We start from the raw sequence: 18681 nt of genomic DNA on the forward strand, positions 1-18681 counted from the left end.
TGCTCAGGGGCTCTGTGGACCTCTCTTGCCTGTGGTCAGAGGGCTTCCTTTGCTTTTTTCCTTGCCAAGGTGAAGCTACAGTTTCTTCAGGGAGCATGACTACTCTAGGCTCTTTAGCATCATGAGGACCAGTGTGTATCTTCCCAGATTTGTTGCTTTGCCGCCTGCCACGCCTAAGGTCAAGAACCCATGTGGTGGTCTTTCTAGTGCCCTGGCCCCTTCCAAACCAAACACCAAGTTCTGGCTCCTTCAAGAATCTCTTGCACATCTACTCTTGCAGGGGTTTGGGCACTGGAATAATTTCCCACCTCACTTTCAGTGCACACCGGTTACTTCCAATCCAATCTGTTTATTCTGCTTTCTCTATCCTCTCCCCCCTTTAGTGGACCATGAGGACCAGGACACCTTCCTCTTTCCATTCTTTGCCCTCCTTCCACAGTCCAACTTGTCCTTCTGCAAACACATCTTGCTCAATACAGACTGAAGGTTCTGTCACTGAGAGTAGAGTGATCCATAAACCTGGAAAAGAGAGAGAGGGTCTCAGATTCAGCCAGGCAGGGCTGGAGTGGGTGGGTGGGAGGTCCTTAAACATAGCTCCCAAGACTACCTCAGGACACAATGGGCAGTAGTGGTGATGAGAAAGTAGGGCTCCTTGGTGGTTGGAGAGGAGGGGAAGGAGCAACGAAGCGGGTGGAAACATCCCTGGACTCCCACAGCAATGTTAGACATTGTCTTATGCCTGCTCAGAAGTCATATCCAGAAGGTGAAACGCAAAGACACAGACAAGTCTGCTTTGAATGCCATCACTGCCCAGATTCTGGGGCCAGTTTTCCCTGGTAAGACCCAAACCTCCTCTTCTATTCCCTGACGAAATAAACCGCCTCTAAGGATTTAACTGAAGAGAGGGAGTACTTCCCTTGGTCTCCCACCCTCAACCTCCCCAAGCCTAACCTGGTCATTGGGCTCTTAATGAGGCAATGGCGAGAGCTCCGGATCCATGGCATGGTTTCCTCTGGGCGCACTCCTGGATCATGGGACCGCCAGAAGCTGAAGTTCTGAGCATCAGTCAAAGGAACTCTAAAGACCTGATTGGGGACTGAATGGTTGGGGGAAGGGCAGATTATGAAACTTCTTTGAGCTCTCTGCTCCCTTTTGTGCCTCAGGGAAGCACAAGCTGACCAGGTACTGAGAAGTCCTGGGAATCTGGTCACCACACCTGGCTTCACTTTTGGATTCCAGCATCTTACACCCTTCATGGCCAGTTGAATCACTGTTGGTTCTTCCTGCTGCTACTAACTAAGCCCATCTCCAAGAGAGCTTTCCCCAGGAGCTAAGAGGGTGGGAAAACAAGTGGTCAGCACACTTGGGAAATATGTAAGATGGGCCCACCGGCTCTTTTTTTTTTCTTTTCTAGGCTTAATCATTCCAAGTTCCTTCCCTCTCTGAAATAATCCCTTCCTTTGCTCATTCCAGATTATTCTCTGAAATTTAGCAATGATACCACCTCATGTTTTGATACTGCTAATAGATGCATTTGTCAAATGCATATCATGTTTTAAATGTAGTAGGTGTCAAGATTTTGAAATAGTATCTGACTTATCTAGATTTCATTTTCACTTAGTATTTGGATAAATCTAATTATACCAGTATGTAAAATCTGTATATTTTTTTAAACTTATAATTATAGCCTAATAGTCTGGCTATATAGTCCTTATAATAGTTAAAAAAAAATTCCTAATATACCATTGAGTAGATGTTACATTTTTCTTTTAGCTGTTTTGCTATTGATAATAAGCTATTAAAAAGTTTTGCTATTAGGAATAACTTAGGTATTCCATAGGTACTCTCAGATACTCCTCTTCATGCATATTTATATATATATATATATTTAATTTCTGAAAATATTTTATTTTTTAAATTAAACATTATTTTGAGATAATTATAGATTCACATGCAGTTCTAAGAAATGACACAAAGAGATCCTGAGTACTCTTTACTCAGTCCCCCCAGTGGTAACATCTTGAAAACCTGTGGTACTATATATATTACAATCTGGATATTAACATAGTGATACAGAGCAGTTCCTTTACCACAGGGTCCTAGAGTTACCCGTTTGTAGACATCCTTCCACTGCACCACTCCCCACTTGTTGATCAATAATGTACTCATCATTTCTCTAATTTTGTCATTTTAAGAATGTTATATAAATGGCATCATACAGTCTAATCTTTTGGGGATTGGCTTTCTTTACACAGCATAATTTCCTGGAGATGCCTACATGGTATCATATGTATCAGTAGTTTGTCCTAGATGCTTTTTTAAATGTACATTTTCTCTAACTTTTACAACAATGCAAGAGTATTATTCCTGTTTTCAGATGGTTCAGATAGGTTAAGTGGTTAAAGCAACTTGCCCAAGGTTGCACAACTAGTTTGGAGTTTAAATGCAGGTCAAACTCTAAAGCCAGTGCTGGGTCTACCACTCCTCACAGGCATAGTGTGATAATATACAAAGTACTTTTCCAAATGTCTTTGTTTTAATGCTCACAACAATTCTGTAAGATTGGTAGAGTAGGCATTTGCTGTTTTTTTTTTTTAATGAAAAGAAAGCAGATTAATAAGGGATAAATGGGCTGTGGATTAAAAGAGAAAAATGAGGCCAAAATACCAAGATCTTTCAGGCCTCCCAGTCAGGTATGGCAGCTCCATGATTTCATTTAGGCAGTGTCACCTCACGGAGACAGGGTTAAAGGAAATCTCAGCACAGGCTTCATTAAGAGCTAGGTGTATTCGGTGGATTCCCATTTTCCTTGATTTCCTTCTGTGGGTTGAGTTGCCACTACTGCCGTTTTAACAAAAGTGTGGGTGTGAGGTCCTATTTTATGACATGTTCTGCCAGAATCTTCCAAATCCCTCAACATGGTAGGAGGAGGTGTGGTAGCTTTTAAGTGTCCTCTGGCTGTCCCCAGTCACTGTCCCTGCCTTCCAGACAATCAGATCAAAAGAATTAGGGCATTTATTAATTTGGTTTTCTTATCCCTACAAGAGCTCATTAATTATACACATTCTCATTTTCATATGTAATATTCTCATCTCTTAAGGGCAACAAGTTTGTCAACGTTTGAGATGGTTTTTGATACATTTTGTTATACCAACATTATTAAAATAAACATTTTGGGTCAAAATATAAAAGAATAAATAAAGGATAAACAACTACCCAAAGTGAGACACTTAAAAGGCAGAACTAGGACTCAAATCTGAATCTCCTGCACCTGATTCAAATTTTTTTTATCTTGCTCAATCCACCATTCAAGTTCGCTTTCTCCTTCCTCTTCTCAGTCTCTTGTTTTTTCTTTTTCCTGCCCCAGAACCACATCCCAGCCATTCTTTAGGAACTTGGACATACCTGTTCTGTCCCTAGCATGGTGCCCACTCTAAGATATTTACATGTCTTTAACAACACCTTCCGTACAGCTTCATGATACCTTGTATGGCTATTCTGGTGCACAGAGTAATTCCCATCTTCTGAGAAAATTGGGGGAAGCCTAGTGGGCAACAGTTCCTTCTGGTCTGAAATGAGAGCAGACTTGCTCTGAGTACTTAGCAAATGGGGCAATTTGATTTTCTGTCTCTGGTCTCCATGTCAACCAGGCATATGACAGGGATCTCTCCTAGCTACTCACATCTGATTCTCAGGATCTCAGGAAGCTAGTCACCATGTTTGTGACAAAGGGGAGGGAGGGAGAACCCAGCTATCACAGATGTCCCTTACATTCCCCTGCTCCTTGGTTTTGAGAGGGCCCCTGCTGGAATCAGTATATTAACAAAATACTTAAGGTTACTGCAGGTGAAAAAGGCCCCTTATCTGGATGGACACTCCTTTTCTGGGCTTGGCATATTTGCAGAGTTTCAATTGGTTTCATAGAAGTTATGTTTGAGGTAAGTCTTCGAGGGTAAGGAGTTCAAGTTCATAGTAGTCAGGAAGTGGATTTCAGGCAACAATACCAAGTGGGTTAGAAGCATTAGTGAAGTCTCAGAGAGCTATAAGGACTTGGAACCTGATCAGTGCTAGGGAAAGCAGAGAGGGATAGGGAATGGAGCTGGAGAGGTAGGGTAGGCTAAGGTAGGGTAGGGTGCTGTAGTACAGACCTAGCATTCTTATAGGAGTTTGGGAACCCCCTCTGAGGCAAAACCTGTAGCCCATAATAGAGGCTGAAAAGACCAGATCTTCCTTTCCCACTGCTATGGTATGAATGTCTAGGTCATCCCCCACTTCCAGATTCATATGTTGAAAACCTAATGCCCAAGGTGATGGCATTTGGAGGTAGGGTCTTTGGGAGGTGATCAGGTCACGAGGGTTCTGCCCTCATGAATGGAATTACTGCCCTTATAAAAGAGGTACTGAGAGAGCTCCTTTGCCCTTCGACCTTGTGAGGTTACAAACAGAGGTCTACAACCCGAAAGTGGGCCCTTACCTGACTACACTGACACCCTGATCTTGGACTCACAGCTTCTAGAACTACGAGAAAGAAATTTCCATAGTTTCTAAGCCACCAAATCTGTAGTATTTTGTTATAGCAGCCTGAATGCACTAAGCTACCCAGCACCTCTTGTAGCTAGGGCATGTGCAAAGAGTTTTGGCTAGGTCTATCAAACACACCTGCTTCAGAGTTTCAATCAAAGATGAGGTTGCAAAGAAGTAGGAACCATGTTATGTCTCTGTTGATGGGAATTTGCAGCAGTATGGCTGCATCTTGTTTCTAGCAGCGGTGTCCAGGCTCTGGTATCCTTCATGACAGCAGTGCCCCTGCAGCACTGAATGTACTAGTGTCTATGCCCAACCAGGGCTGGGGCATGATTCTGAGAATTATTTCTGGTTACTACCCACCAAGCTTGGTTCTGTTCCCTCTACAGCTTTTATGGACTTCCAATATTCTTTTTTAAAAAACCACTTTGTTGTATAATTGACATACAAAAAGTTGTACATATTTTATATATAACTTAATGAGTGTGTAGGTAAGTATACACCTGTGAAAACACCACAATCTATGTCATAAGCATATCCATCCTCTTCAAAAATTTCCTCACACACTCTTTACTTATTGTTATTTTGTGATAAGAACATTAACACAAGATCTACCCTCTGCCTATTTTTAAGTACACAGTACAGTGTTGTTCACTATAGGCTTTATGCTGTGCAGTAGGCCTCTAGGACTTGACTCATCTTGTGTAGCTGTGACTTTGTGCCCTTTGACTAATACCTGTTTCCCTTTTCTCCCCCACCCCTGATAACTACCATTCCACTCTCTGCTTCCACGAGTTGGACTATTTTAGATTCCTCATATAAGTGGTATCATGTAGTATTTGTTCTTCTGTATCTGGCTTATGTCACTTACATAATATCCTCCAGTTTCATTCATGCACAAATGGCATGATTTCCTTCTTTTTTAAGGCTGAATGGGTACATATATCCATTTTATGTATATACTGCATTTTACCCATTCATGCATTGATAGACACATGTTGATTCCATGTCTTGACTACTGTGAATAATGCTGCAGTGAAAATGGCAGTGCAGATACATTTTTGAGATAGTAATTTCAGTTCCTCTGTGTATATACCCAGAAATGGGATTGCTGGAGCAGATGGTAGTTATATTTTTAATTTTTTGAGGAACCTGTATACTGTTTTCCATGGTGGTTGCACCAATTTACATTTCTACCAATAGAGTACAGGGGTTTCCTTTTCTCCCCATTCTTGCCAACACTTGTTATCTTTTATTAGTAACAGGCGCTTTAACAGGTGTGAGGTGATATCTCATTGTGGTTTTAATATGTATTTCCCTGATGATTAGTTGTGTTGAGTATCTTTTCATATACTGTACTGGTTGGCTATTTGTGTGTCTTCTTTGGAGAAATGTCTGTGCAGAACTTCTGCCCATTCTTTAATCTTTTTTGTTGTTTTTTATAGGAGTTCTTTATATATTTTGGATATTAACACTTTGTCAAATATAGGGTTTGCAAATATTTTCTCCCATTCCATAGGCTGCCTTTTCATTTTATTGTTTCCTTTGCTGTGCAGGTTTTTTGGTTTGATGTAATCCCACCAGTATTTAAAAAAAATAAGTCCATGTTCTGCTTAAATAGGCTAGATTTAGCTTAAATCTCAGAATACTGAGCATGTCAGGAACTGTATTAAATTTGCCATTCTGAGAATTGTTGAGATTGCTGCCTCACTTCTGGTGGAGGATGGGGATACCACTTCTGTTATGGAGTTCTTCCTCAGCTCTGCTTTCCCCTTCATCCTGGCTTGGCCCCACTCACTCATCACCTCTGTCCTTCCTCCCTCCTTTTTGTACCCCAATGGAAATCTCTCTCTATATTTTCTGTCTGATATAATGACATGACCAGAGTGGGCCACTCTTTGGATCCCTTTCCTCAACAGTTGGAGGACTTGGAGAAGCAGCAGAGTTCCAGAAGCCTGAACTGAACCAAGGGGCTAATTTGTACTTCATTACAGGTTACAGCCATGAGGGGCCGGTTCCTGGAAGTAGTGTCATTTGAGTTTGGTTATTTGACTTTGAGCAAGGTGTGGGTGGCAGAAAGCCCAGGCCAAGTATGTATAGACAAGGAGAAAGAGCAAGAGCATATTTCTAGTGGGCAATGGGACTGGACTGTGTGTAATTATTGGTCTGGGTACAGGTGACAGTGGAAGCTCTTTATCTGGTTCTGAGACCTCAGCTGATTGTCCTTAAGGGTACAGTCAGATGATGTTCTTCATCATCTCAGTTTCCAAGTAGTGGGTTCCCAGCTTCTCAAATAGATGGCTACCATGTGCCCCATGGTGTGCTGGACAGAAGGCATCTACTTGGCTGCCTTCTACCTGAGTTAAGCACCAGCTGCAACACTCTCTGATTCAGTTTTTGGTAACGTGCAGCTTCCCCAAACTTCCAAATTTTGGCAGCCCCCTGGGGTACAAGATAGTAAGGGGTAGAAGACTCATGCCACAGCTATTGTGAAAGGGCTGTTCTGGGTGGAGGGATGTGATGGGCTTTTTATAAGCAAACTACTGGGCAAGGTAGATGAATCCATCAGTTTGTTGGTAGACAGTATAACAGAGGTTCTTCATCTGCCCAGTTAATACTATGGTCCATATAGTTTTGGGTGGTAAACAGATATGAAGAGCCCTGACAGCTTCTAGAATGGGGCCATAAATTGGGAGTTGCCGTAAGACCACATTTGATGCTTTGAATGGACCATGAAGAACATCTGAAGTGGTGTAAAAGTACTGGGTGGATCCTCCACTTATCCAAATGAATGTTGCAGATTTCTCAATATTATAGGCTTCCGGGGCCACTGGGCTGGTCATAAAATCTTAGTTATCCACTACTTTGCCCATTGCCTCTGTTAGTTGGAACTGAGACTGATTTGCCAGTGTTTTCAGGTCAAAGAAGTTTTAGAATTGGTCTGTCTCAGGGCTCCCAGAATTCTGACTTCCAGGTTAGGGTATTTGCCTGCCATTTCCAGATGCTTAGTATAGAGTGGTAATTTCTAACACACGTTACTTGCAGTTGTCTTGAAGTTGGTGTCACTGCAAGCAGAGCAATACCACCCCGACTAGAAATTCTAACAAGATCAGTTTGAGAAAATGTGTTGTACATAAAAAATGACCATGTCTAGGAGGTCATATAAAATTCTGGGCATTAATTCCTTGAAGTTGGTTGTTGCATTAACATGAACTGAAACTGGCTGGAGTGTGTTTGGAAGGCTATCTTGCACTTACTGATACAGGGAATTGTCAGTGCTTTGGGACGAGGTGGACAGGAGCATGAGTCCAGGAAACCAGATGAATCCTTATGGCACATTTGACATATGGGGGCAGTTCCTTTGCTTCTGTGTCCCCCCAAATCTTTTTCAACTGCATGTTGTTCAGGATTCGGAGCACAGGGGAAATAGATGGGGCAGAAGACAATAGGCTGAAGTTCTGGCTACAGACTGCTGAGGTGAGATGGACTATGTGGATCTTCTAGAGATAACAATAATTAAAAAAGCTAATACTTAGTGAACATGCTCTGTACAACTATAAAAGGTAGGTACTATTATTATCTTATTTTACAAATGGGGGAGCAAAGGCCCAAAGAAGTTTAGTAATTTCTCCAAGGTCCCATAACTAGCCTATGGCAGAGACATGAGTTTAACCCAAGCAGTTTGGCTCCAGAGCTTTATCCTCTTAACCACCCCACTAAACTGACTCTTAAAATAATCTAGTTAGGGCTTCCAGGAAAGACCAAGGATAAGGGAAAACATGGACTGATAGAACTAGTTTCTTGATGGGCTCCCCTGTGTATAGGTCAATGGAGGTCCTGTCAAACCTGTCTGCTCACTCTGGAGCAGCCTTGAGTTGGGTGTAGGACTTGTTATCATTACCTTGTTCCAGAGGCAGATCCTTGCCTCCCAGAGCACCAATGAAATGTGGAATATCTTTTCCTATGGCCAGCAAGGGAGTCAAGGGAGCTGAGAGGACTGGAATCTGGTGGGCCTCTCTGCTGTGGATTGAATGAGTCCCATGGGGGGAAAACCAGAGGGGAAAGACTGAGCCCCTGTAAAAAAAAAAAGTGGCTTATCTTCTGCAGTAGACACAGTCATCCACCTTGGAGGTGCCCTACTGACGTTTTGGCAGATTGTAGCTGAGGAGCCTGAGTACCTTCTCCTCTCTAGTTTCAGATGCACAGGGGATGATGGTCTGTAGCAGCTATGAGATGTATGGGTTGTTTCCAAGATACACTTGTATAACTTCAGTAGGTTTATCCATTTGGAAAGGGGGAGGGGCTCAGAGGCTTTGGCTAGTTCATTTTTGGCTGAATTGTGCAATTCATGAACCTGTTTGAAAAGCCAGAACTAGAGTGCCCTCTGCTGGCGTCTAAGAATGGCATCCCCCAACTTGTCTCCTACAGGTGGGTCACCAAACAGGCTGCTCAGAGTGGTCAGGAGACCTAGGAGGTTGAGCAGAGAACATTCCAGCCAGGGCGGGGAAAACCACCTATTATATCTTCTGACCAGATCCAGAAAATGAGAACGCGGCTGAGATGTGCTCAGCTTTTACCAAGTACTTGAGCTTTTCTGTAAAAGAGATTCATTTGAACTGAAGTAAAAGCGACTCTGAGGATTAGTTTGTGAATTCTTCTGGGAAGAGGAATGATAAAGGCAGCAGTGGAGGAAGATGGACGCCCTTTGGATGTGCAGAGCTTAGAGACTGTTGTGTTGTGGCTAGAGGGTAGTCGCTAGACAGTCAGCAGGGAGAGGTCATTTGTCTCAACTGCCTCAAGACAAGAACAAGCATAACCTCTTCCTGCTACCCACCATTGACTTGTCTCTGGGTTCCTGTCAGTGGGAAATATCCTGGGTGTAGATTTGTGTTATGATGAGGTCTAGCTTGACGTAGGGTTTTCATATAATAAGACAAGGGAATTGTCTCAGCTAAGGGCCAGTTAAAAGGGAATTTGTCTGAAATCAAGACCAAGACACTGCTGGATCAAGAGGAGTGTCCAAGTATGAAGCTAAGAACAGAAAGAAGATCTGAGTTCAAAGGTGGTGAGATAGATTCAGCAAAGAAAAGGACAGAGATAGGGCCATGCTCTCCTGGGCAGGACAGAAAAGGGAAAGCTTAGGCACTCAAGAGACCAGGACATAGGGTGAATGAACTCTGAAGTTCAGGTGAACCTGTAGGGGCTGCCAGTTTAGTGTCTGGAAAGGTGAGTATGGGCGGGGCAGGAATCTATTAACTGGTAGACATGAGAGTTCCAGTCACTGGTTAGGAGTCCTTTTTTTTATTTTTTTTATTTTGGTATCATTAATCTACAATTACAGAAAGAACATTATGTTTACTAGGTTCCCCCCTTCACAAGTCCCCCCCACATACCCCTTCACAGTCACTGTCCATCTGCATAGTAAGATGCTATAAAATCACTACTTGTCTTCTCTGTGTTGCGCAGCCCTCCCCGTGCCCCCACGCACTATACATGCTAATCGCAATGCCCTCTTTCTTCTTCCCCGCCCTTATTCCTCCCTTCCCACCCATCATCCCCAGTCCCTTTCCCTTTGGTAACTATTAGTCCATTCTTGGGTTCTGTGATTCTGCTGCTGTTTTGTTCCTTCAGTTTTCCTTTGTTCTTATAAGGAGTCCTTTTTTGTGGGCAGCTGTTACTGATCTTTCAGGGCCTAGATGAAATATCCTTTGAAGCCAGACAGTATTTTTTCTTCTCAAGGAAACTTGTGATTAAAAATACTACTTTCTATTACTATTTGACCCAATTATTCCACTCCTGGGAATTTACCCAACAAGATCCCTGATTCGAAAAGACATATGCATCCCTATGTTTATTGCTGCACTATTTACAATAGCCAAGATATAGATGCAACCCAAGTGTCCATCAATAGATGAATGGATAAATAAGATGTGGTACATATACACAATGGAATATTACTCAGCCATAAAAAGAAAAGAAATCCTACCATTTGCAACAACATGGATGGAGCTATAGGGTATTATGCTCAGTGAAGTAAGCCATGCAGAGAAAGAGAAATACCAAATGACTTCACTCATTTGTGTATTATAAAAACAAACAAAACTGAAGGGACAAGATAGCAGGCTCAGACACTGAGAAGGGACTAGTGGTTACTAAAGGGGAGGGTTTGGAGAGTGTGGGTGGGGAGGGAGAAGGGGACTAAGGGGCACTATAATTCAATCACAATACAGGTAGGTCACAGGGAAGGCAGTACAGCATGGAGAAGACAAGTAATGATTATATAGCATATTACGCTGATAGACAGTGACTGCAATGGCAGTGGGGGGATGAGGACTTGACAATATGGGTGAATGATGAAACCAGTGTTTTTTATGTGAAACCATTATAAGATTGTATATCAATGATACTTTAATAAAAAGAAATATTGATTTCTAGGTACCCTATCCTGGAAAGTATGTCTTGAGAAGTGGACAAAGATTTTCCAGTCATAAGGAAAGGTAGACATTCTGTATGTACTATGGTTTATAACTTTACCTCTGATCATGTACAGTTTCATGTGCTAGGTTTGGGATATATCACATACATTATTTCATTTCATCTCTTCAACAAATATATAAGGAAGGTATTGCCATCTTCACTGACAGGTAAGGAAATTGAGGCACTCTGAATTTGCTTAGTGTGAACTAGCTCCTTGAATCTGAACAACTTTGGGTATCTGATAAGACTGAGTTTCTGAAGTCCAGGATGGGCCAAAGTATGCTCCCTATGCCGTTTTCTTTTTTTGATTTTTCTATTTTGGTTCCTCATCAGGAGGAGAGGAAAGGAAAGAGGCAGACACTGGCAGAATATTTGGTTACATCTGTTGACTCACTTCTATGAGGTTTCAGTATGACAAAAATAAGGAAAACTTGAGTGGGCCCTTTTGAATAGAATGTTAATATACTCACACCTACTGGGAGGAAAAAAACCCTATCTTCTTTTAATGAAAAAATTGTGAATGACTTAAAAATATCATTACAGTAAGAGTGTTAAGAAAAGTGTTGATATTAATAGGCTCATTTTTATGGTTGTTGTTAAGGCCATACCTGAAGGGCCAGTTAGGAGTGTGGCTTCAGCATGAAGAACAGGTGTGCTAGTGCAGGTGGGCCAAAAAGACTCAAGCCACTTGAGTGAACGTATTAACAAGATGAAATCAGCCAGAAGGAGAGTGGGGCCAGAGAATCGTTCTGGAGACAAGTGTGGATTACAGATCAGAATCCTGCAAGGTTTTCTGGGTTGTGGAATTAAGGGTGAGCATAGAGTCAGGAACTGTGGGTCCTTGAAATAATGGGTGTAGAAATTGGGATTAGAAAGACTGGGGTAAGCAAGATATATGTGGGCTTGCTAGGAGCCAAATAAAATGCTGTATTTTATACATACCATCCCTGCCTGCTTTGTGATTTCCCAAATAAGTTCTGAACTAACAGAAGTTATGAGGCAAGTTCCCCATTATGGTGGTCCACAGGCCCAAATTTCTGCCAGCTGACCATATTAGAAGCAATTTTAGCTGTGTCGGAATTCACAACCATCTGAGCTCTGTTGCACTTCTCTGTATATATGTTAAATAAAGTGAGAGCTAAGAACTTATGGTTTAATTTAGCAAATGGTACTAGATACGAGCATTGGTGTGGAGTGGTGGGGGCAAGAGCCTGATAGGTGTAGGAAAAGAGGTTGGCAGAAGATTTGGAAAGCATGACCAGACAACTCTTTTGAGGAATTTTTCTCCTTGGAGGGGCAGAGAAATATGAAATGTAGGGCTTTTTTTTAAGATGGAAGAAATTACAGTAAGCACATATGTAGATAGGAATTGTCACAGATGGAAAAACTGATGTGATAGTGTGCAAAGAATATTCGAGCAGTATACTTGAATTGGCAAAAAGATGGTATCTGATGCACATTGGAGGGATTGGCATTAATATGTGCACAGATGTAGGTACTAATCATTCTAGAAAGACTAAATGTCCTAAGAGGAGAGCCAAATACAAACACCTTCATCTTGATAGGTTTCTCTGGAGCTCAACACTCCAACTCCCTGGAGTTTCATAGCCTCATACTGAGCTCCTAGAGTCAGCCTACGTGATCCAGAGTGTGGCCCCATGGACCCGGACTTCAGCTCTGGGGGGGCTCAAGAGGCTTCAGGGAAATATGAACAGAATAGATGGAAGTCTGAATGACATGGTTAATGCCAAACTTGACATTCAGGCTGCTTGAATGTCTTTGTGGAAAGGGTGGTAGTGCCAGAAATATTGTTCTAATGTTCCTTTTGTTACAAGGCTGTGGATGACGGGCAGAGTACACAGGTATTTCAGGATGTGCACAATTAAAATGCTTGTCAGAAGTAGGAGATGAGTTACAGGATTCTGACTGGAATATAGTGAAAGCTAGGCTGACATGTGCATACAGTGAGACAACGAATTTGACCGGATCTGTACTGTTGGAACTCAACTAGGAGTTGGGAGGGGTGCAAGTTGTAGCACTCCAAAATCTTATGACTATAGACTATCTACGGTTAAAAGAACATATGGGATGTGAACAGATCCCAGAAATGGGCTGCTTTAATTTGTCTGATTTCTCTCAGACTGTTCAAGCACAGCTGGACAATATCCATCATATCATAGACAAATTTTCACAAATGCCTAGGGTGCCTAAATGGTTTTCTTGGCTTCACTGGAGATGGATGGTAATTATAGATTTGCTTTGTTTATGTCACCATATTCCTATTATGTTAATATGTGTGTGCAAATTAGTTAGTAGTTTAAAACCTATACATACTTAAGATACTCTACAAGAAGATATGTCAAAGAAATCATCAATCCTCCTATGTTTTCTTCCATATGCTACATCTATAGCTTTTCTTCTTCCTTCCTAATTACAACCCTTAAATAGAATTCATGCCTCATATCGAATTTACCGAGCATAATTCCTCCAGGTGGTAAAGATACCTCGAGACAAGTGCTAGTCATAGAAGCCACGGGGCATAAATCTGCAAAGAAGTAAAAAGCTAACCTTTTCAAACAATATGGATTCTCTCTCACTTACCAACTTTACATCTCCCTGTATGGCCCCGGAAGATGACTGGTTAGCCAGAGACGGGTAAGATTCCTCAAGGGAGGAACAACCTAAGACAGGCACAGTCGCAGGGGGGCCATCAGGTAAGAATTTGGGGATCAACAGAGGTGAGGCTCAGAACCTCACCCCCCCTGCTTTGAGAGAAATCTTCTGCATCTGTGGATGTTTTGCTGCCCTTGTCTAGCTTGGATTAATACTTAGTCAATAGGCACACACCTGATCATCTGATCATCTACATTTGCCCTCTTACAGCACTAAACTATGTTTTCTACCTTTATCTTGCATCTACCTACCACTTCAGCATTTTATTAAAAATAAAAATAATAATAATAATAAAGGGAGAAATGTGGGATCAACATATAAATCAAGTACAAAAATCAAACGAATATTAATATTTGACCTGATTGTTTATAGGTCATAATGCGTGATCAAAACCGAAAGTTTCTGTGATGAATGCCCTTGTACTGTTCACCATGTAAGAATTTATTCACTATGTAAGAATTCGTTCACCATGTAAGAACTTGTTCGTTATGCTTCAGAAGATTGGAGACTGACGAGAATTAGGCTTGAGATGGATTAATGATTGTACATTGAGCATTGACCCCCCTATACTGAATTTTATTGTTGTTAACAACCATTTGATCAATAAATATGAGACATGCCCTCTCAAAAAAAAAAAATGGACCTCTCCAAGTTACTCTCCATCATGGGATCTGCAAACTCAGTTGCTTATAAGAGTCAAGAAGATAATGTTTATGAGTAAAGCAAGCTGAGTAAGAAACCTGCCCTGTCTAAAGAAGCCATTGTTACTTTACTTAAAAATGTTTTCACCAGTAATTCCAGTAAAGTTTGAGTTTAAAGCACAGAAAACAAATCAAATGATTGTTTTGGTATCTGCATGTAACAGCTGGATCATATAATGATGACTCAGTGATGTGTGTATGACAGAGAGAGAAATCAGAAGGAACCAAACCATTAGTCTTTCCAGTGTTGCAGAACATTACTCTGGAGTTGTAGAATGTTGTAAGTCTTGGGAAGTTTCCCAGGGGCTATGAGAGAAGGTTACTAGGTGTTGACTCCACAAAGAAGTTTCCAAGTCAATAATTATTGCCATTAGCTGAGCAAAAAGTTACTGTTCAGCTCTAGTGAATGGGCTCCTGGCAATCTTGAGAACACCTTTTGGGGAACAGAGAATAACTGTAAAGCCCACCTGACATTTGAACTCAGGGTTTGGGCGTTAATTATTTTCCTAGAAAGGCTGACCATCAATCATTTGTAGAGTGGTCTGCTCACAGCAAAAGACCTCTGTCATTTGTCCACACTGTTTAAAAATGAGCACAGGCATAGGTGTTTGACAATTTGGAATCAAATTCTGGTTCTATCACTGTGACCCTGGATAAATAAGCTAACCTCTTTGTACCTCAATTTCCTTTTTTGTAAAAAGGGAATAGTAATACTTAGCTCACAGGAGTTTGAGAGGATTAAATGGAATGTAGAGTGCTCAGTGCAATGCCTAGCATACAGTATATACTAAATAAAGTTATTATTAATTGCTTGAACCACAAAATTAGGGATTAATTAAAAGTTAGTAAGTGGACCTCCTTTGTCCAAATCTTGAAAGTTAACAAGAGGGTGAAGGAGGAAGTGAGGGGGAAGGGTGAAGCTAGCAGGGGAGTAGGGGTGGCAAATGTGATGTCCAGTCTTTCCTCTAACCTTGCAATTTAGGCCAACAGTTTGCCACAGACTCCTACCTCTGACAGTCCACCATTAGTATTAAAAAACTGGGGTAAGCAGATGATATCAGGATACTTCCCTATCATTTCATAGTGGACTCTAGTTTTTGTGAAGTGAAGTCTATTGCTCTGCCTGGTCTACAAAGAAATTGATCAGAAACGAGACCCAAGTGCTTTTGGATTAGTACAAAGTCCTGTTTACTTATGTTTAAGTAGCTAATTGGATAAGAAAACCCCAGGCTTGGTACTTAGTTCTCCCATCTTGAGAAATCCTATCTAGTAGGGGCAGGCAGGGTTGCAGCAACCAGGAACAAGGGAAATTTGTGGGTTGCGGCAAGTGTTTTTCTCTGTAAGAGGGTGAAGAGCTTATATGGAGACACTAGAAGCTTCATGGTATAATGCCAGGATCCAGGAGGGTGGGAACAAGCAGAGAAGGGCTGGTATAGGGCTATTAAGGGATTTCTAGGGTCCCTTAGTGGGACCTTTTGTACAAATCTTACCTGAAAGTTAGATATGTAAAACAGATCTTCTTTAATGGAATTAAAGAGAGGACAGAGAATGCCCAAAGGAAGCCAATTGCTGTAAGACCATTCCTCAATATTAATTATATGCTTTATACTTCTCCAGTTACCCCTTCCTCTCAACCCAAAACAACTTTTGCTTCAGTAATTGCTTATACTTAATATCCTTCACATGTGTTCTCTATTCTGCCTGGAATACCTTTTTTCTTCCACTCCTGTGCTTCCAAACAATCTTTCAAAACCTTGATCAGTTGTCACATTTTCTGCAAAGCCTCCCCCTAGCTTCCTGTTTTAGTCATTCAATTTCATTTATTCATTCATTCATCCTACAAATATTTATTGAGCCTCTATTATGTATGAGGCACTGGTAGGCACTGTTGATATAATACAGATCTGGTATTTATGCACTGCCTACTAAAAATCTTTCAATGGCTCCCCATAAAGTTAAAATGCTTAGCATGGCTAACAGGATCCTCAATTATCTGGCCCTGGCCTAGTTTTTAAGGTCTGCTTCCCAGCACCTCTCTGCTTTATCCTTTTTCTGTACCCAAGAACTTGGGAGTTTACTTAACATGGCTCTCTCTCAAGTCTCTGTTCTTTTGTCTGTGTGATATTCCCTTCTTGCTACTTGGTAAGCTCCAATTATCTTTTAACACTCAATTCTGTAAGTATTTCCTGTGTGAGTTATTCTCTAGAGGGTCCCCATTCTCGTTTCAAATCCAATAGCATCAGGTTCTCTTATGATTCTATTTCATTCCATATTTAATTTTCATATACTATGTGGCAAATTTTTTGTTCACATACTTAACCTTCATCTGATAGCCACTTTATGGCAGAGGCCTTGTCCTATCCATCTTTCTAAACCCATACCAACATAAAGCCTGGCACATAGTTGGTGCTTAGTAATGTTGACTAAATAAGCAAGTGAATTAGAATACATATATTTAGTTGAACAAACTGGGTGTCTTAATAAGGATATTAGACGGCAGGAGAGGAAAGCTGAATGGATGCTCTCCCTACTTCATAATTTTAACTAATGTAATTGTTAATTTTGGGGTACACAGCTCCAACCCAAGGTAGGAAAGGAAATGGCTAATAAGTGGCCCTTCAAACTGTCTACTCTATATTCCTCTTACTTGTTTCTTCAGTTGTGTCCCTTTTCTTGTTCCAAAAGGAATTTTGATATCCTAATAGATGTAAATTGAAGAAGGCCATCTCAGCTCCTCCTTGTCCTCTTCTGGAATGTCCAGGCTGGAGCACTGGACACTTCTTTTTGGTAACCATGGTAATATTCTGAAGAATTACTATGACTGATGCTCCCTTTGTCTAAGTAGGCACAGGCTTTATGTGTTCACAGTGGAGCTGGACTGGGCTAAATAAACTTCAGGAAAATGGAGGAATCAAATGCCAGTTACCCTTTTCCTTGCCCTAGTCTTATTTATACTGTAGGCTTCAGAAGGCAGTGAGAGAAAGAGCACTGACTTGGGCTCAAATCTTAGTTTTGCCATATTCCAGGTGTGTGACTTGGAAGATATTAAACCTCAGTGTTTTTACTTAAAAAAATGGCAATGTTATCTATTTCACAGTTACGAGAATTAAATAACGTACATAAATTTCCTTAGCATAGTGTTCAGAATCTAATGAATCCTTAACAGTATTTAAATCTGAATATGGTACTTCCAATGAATCTTTATTTCCAGCAACAGTGTGCTGAACCAGTTGTACCAACTTTTGAGAGCTGCTTGTTGAATTTTCAGAACTTTGACTTGGTTGTTAAATAAGCCATTATTAAGAATTAAGAACCTAAACTTATAAGTTATAATTATAATTATAATATTTAAATTATATTAAAAATAAAGGTAGTAAATCCTAAAAATTCTTCTCTTCCTAATTATTTTACATTTTACTACAATCTATGCTTATGAGATTATTTAGATCTATTATATCTAGATAGTCTGTTGTTTTCATTCTTTCTTATCTTTGCTTTTCAGGTTGGAAAGTTTCAGTGGTCATATCTTCAAATTCATTGATTCTTTCCTTGGTCATGTCCAGTGTACTGATAAGCTCATGAAGGACATTATTTCTGTTAGTGTTTTTTTTTTATTTCTAATATTTCCTTTTGATTATTTTTTAGAGTTTTCATCTCTTTCACTACATTACTCACCTATTCTTACATTCTGTCTACTTTTTTCCATTTGCGTTCTTAGCATATTAATCAGTTATTTTAAATTTCCAGTTTGATAATTCCAAAATTTTTGCCATATGAGTCTGGTTCTGATACTTGCTTTGCCTGTTTAGTCTGAAGTTTTTGCCTTTGAGGATACCTTGTAATTTTTTTGTAAAAAGTCAGAAATTATATATTGGGCAAGACAGATCTTAAGTTTTATGTTTATCTGGCTGGGAGTTCAGCCATGTTTCCTATTTGCTATAGCTGTGTCAGAGGCTAAAATTTCCTTAAATGTCCTTGTCTTTGTTTCCTTTGTTGTCTTTGGGTTTCCCTAGAGACTCCTTCTTAAGCATTTGTGTTTGTAGTTTTCATTGTAATCCTGTTGTTAAACAGGAGCCCTACTGATGCGCAGGTAAAGTGGGTAGAAGGGAAGTGTTCTATGATCCTATTAAGTCTCAGTCATTCAGTGAGTTTGTATCCCTGGACTGTGTGCTTCACAATGTTTCTTTCAGTGTTTTCCTCTTCTTAAGTGACACAAGAAGGCTAAAGGAGGTTAGAGCTAATTATTTTCCTTCTCTCACATTGCTTAGGATGTTAAATAGTTTTCTTGTGGCAGGCCTTTGTTAAG

The 18681-nt window shown here is 40.7% G+C and overlaps 1 protein-coding gene across 1 annotated transcript; it reads right to left on the bottom strand.

Annotated features, from left to right (window-relative positions):
• Nucleotides 1-329: 329 nt before the first annotated feature.
• On the bottom strand, nt 330-17166 carry SPMIP11 (sperm microtubule inner protein 11). Its single transcript, XM_073213594.1, has 3 exons — nt 17023-17166; nt 952-1096; nt 330-519 (listed from the first exon to the last, which is right to left on the bottom strand). Exons 1-3 carry the CDS (start codon nt 17099-17101, stop codon nt 471-473), a joined length of 273 nt encoding a protein of 90 aa, XP_073069695.1. The 5' UTR covers nt 17102-17166; the 3' UTR covers nt 330-470.
• Nucleotides 17167-18681: the final 1515 nt, after the last annotated feature.

The sequence above is a fragment of the Manis javanica genome, chromosome 10, assembly GCF_040802235.1.
Source record: "Manis javanica isolate MJ-LG chromosome 10, MJ_LKY, whole genome shotgun sequence".
Taxonomy (NCBI): domain Eukaryota; kingdom Metazoa; phylum Chordata; class Mammalia; order Pholidota; family Manidae; genus Manis; species Manis javanica.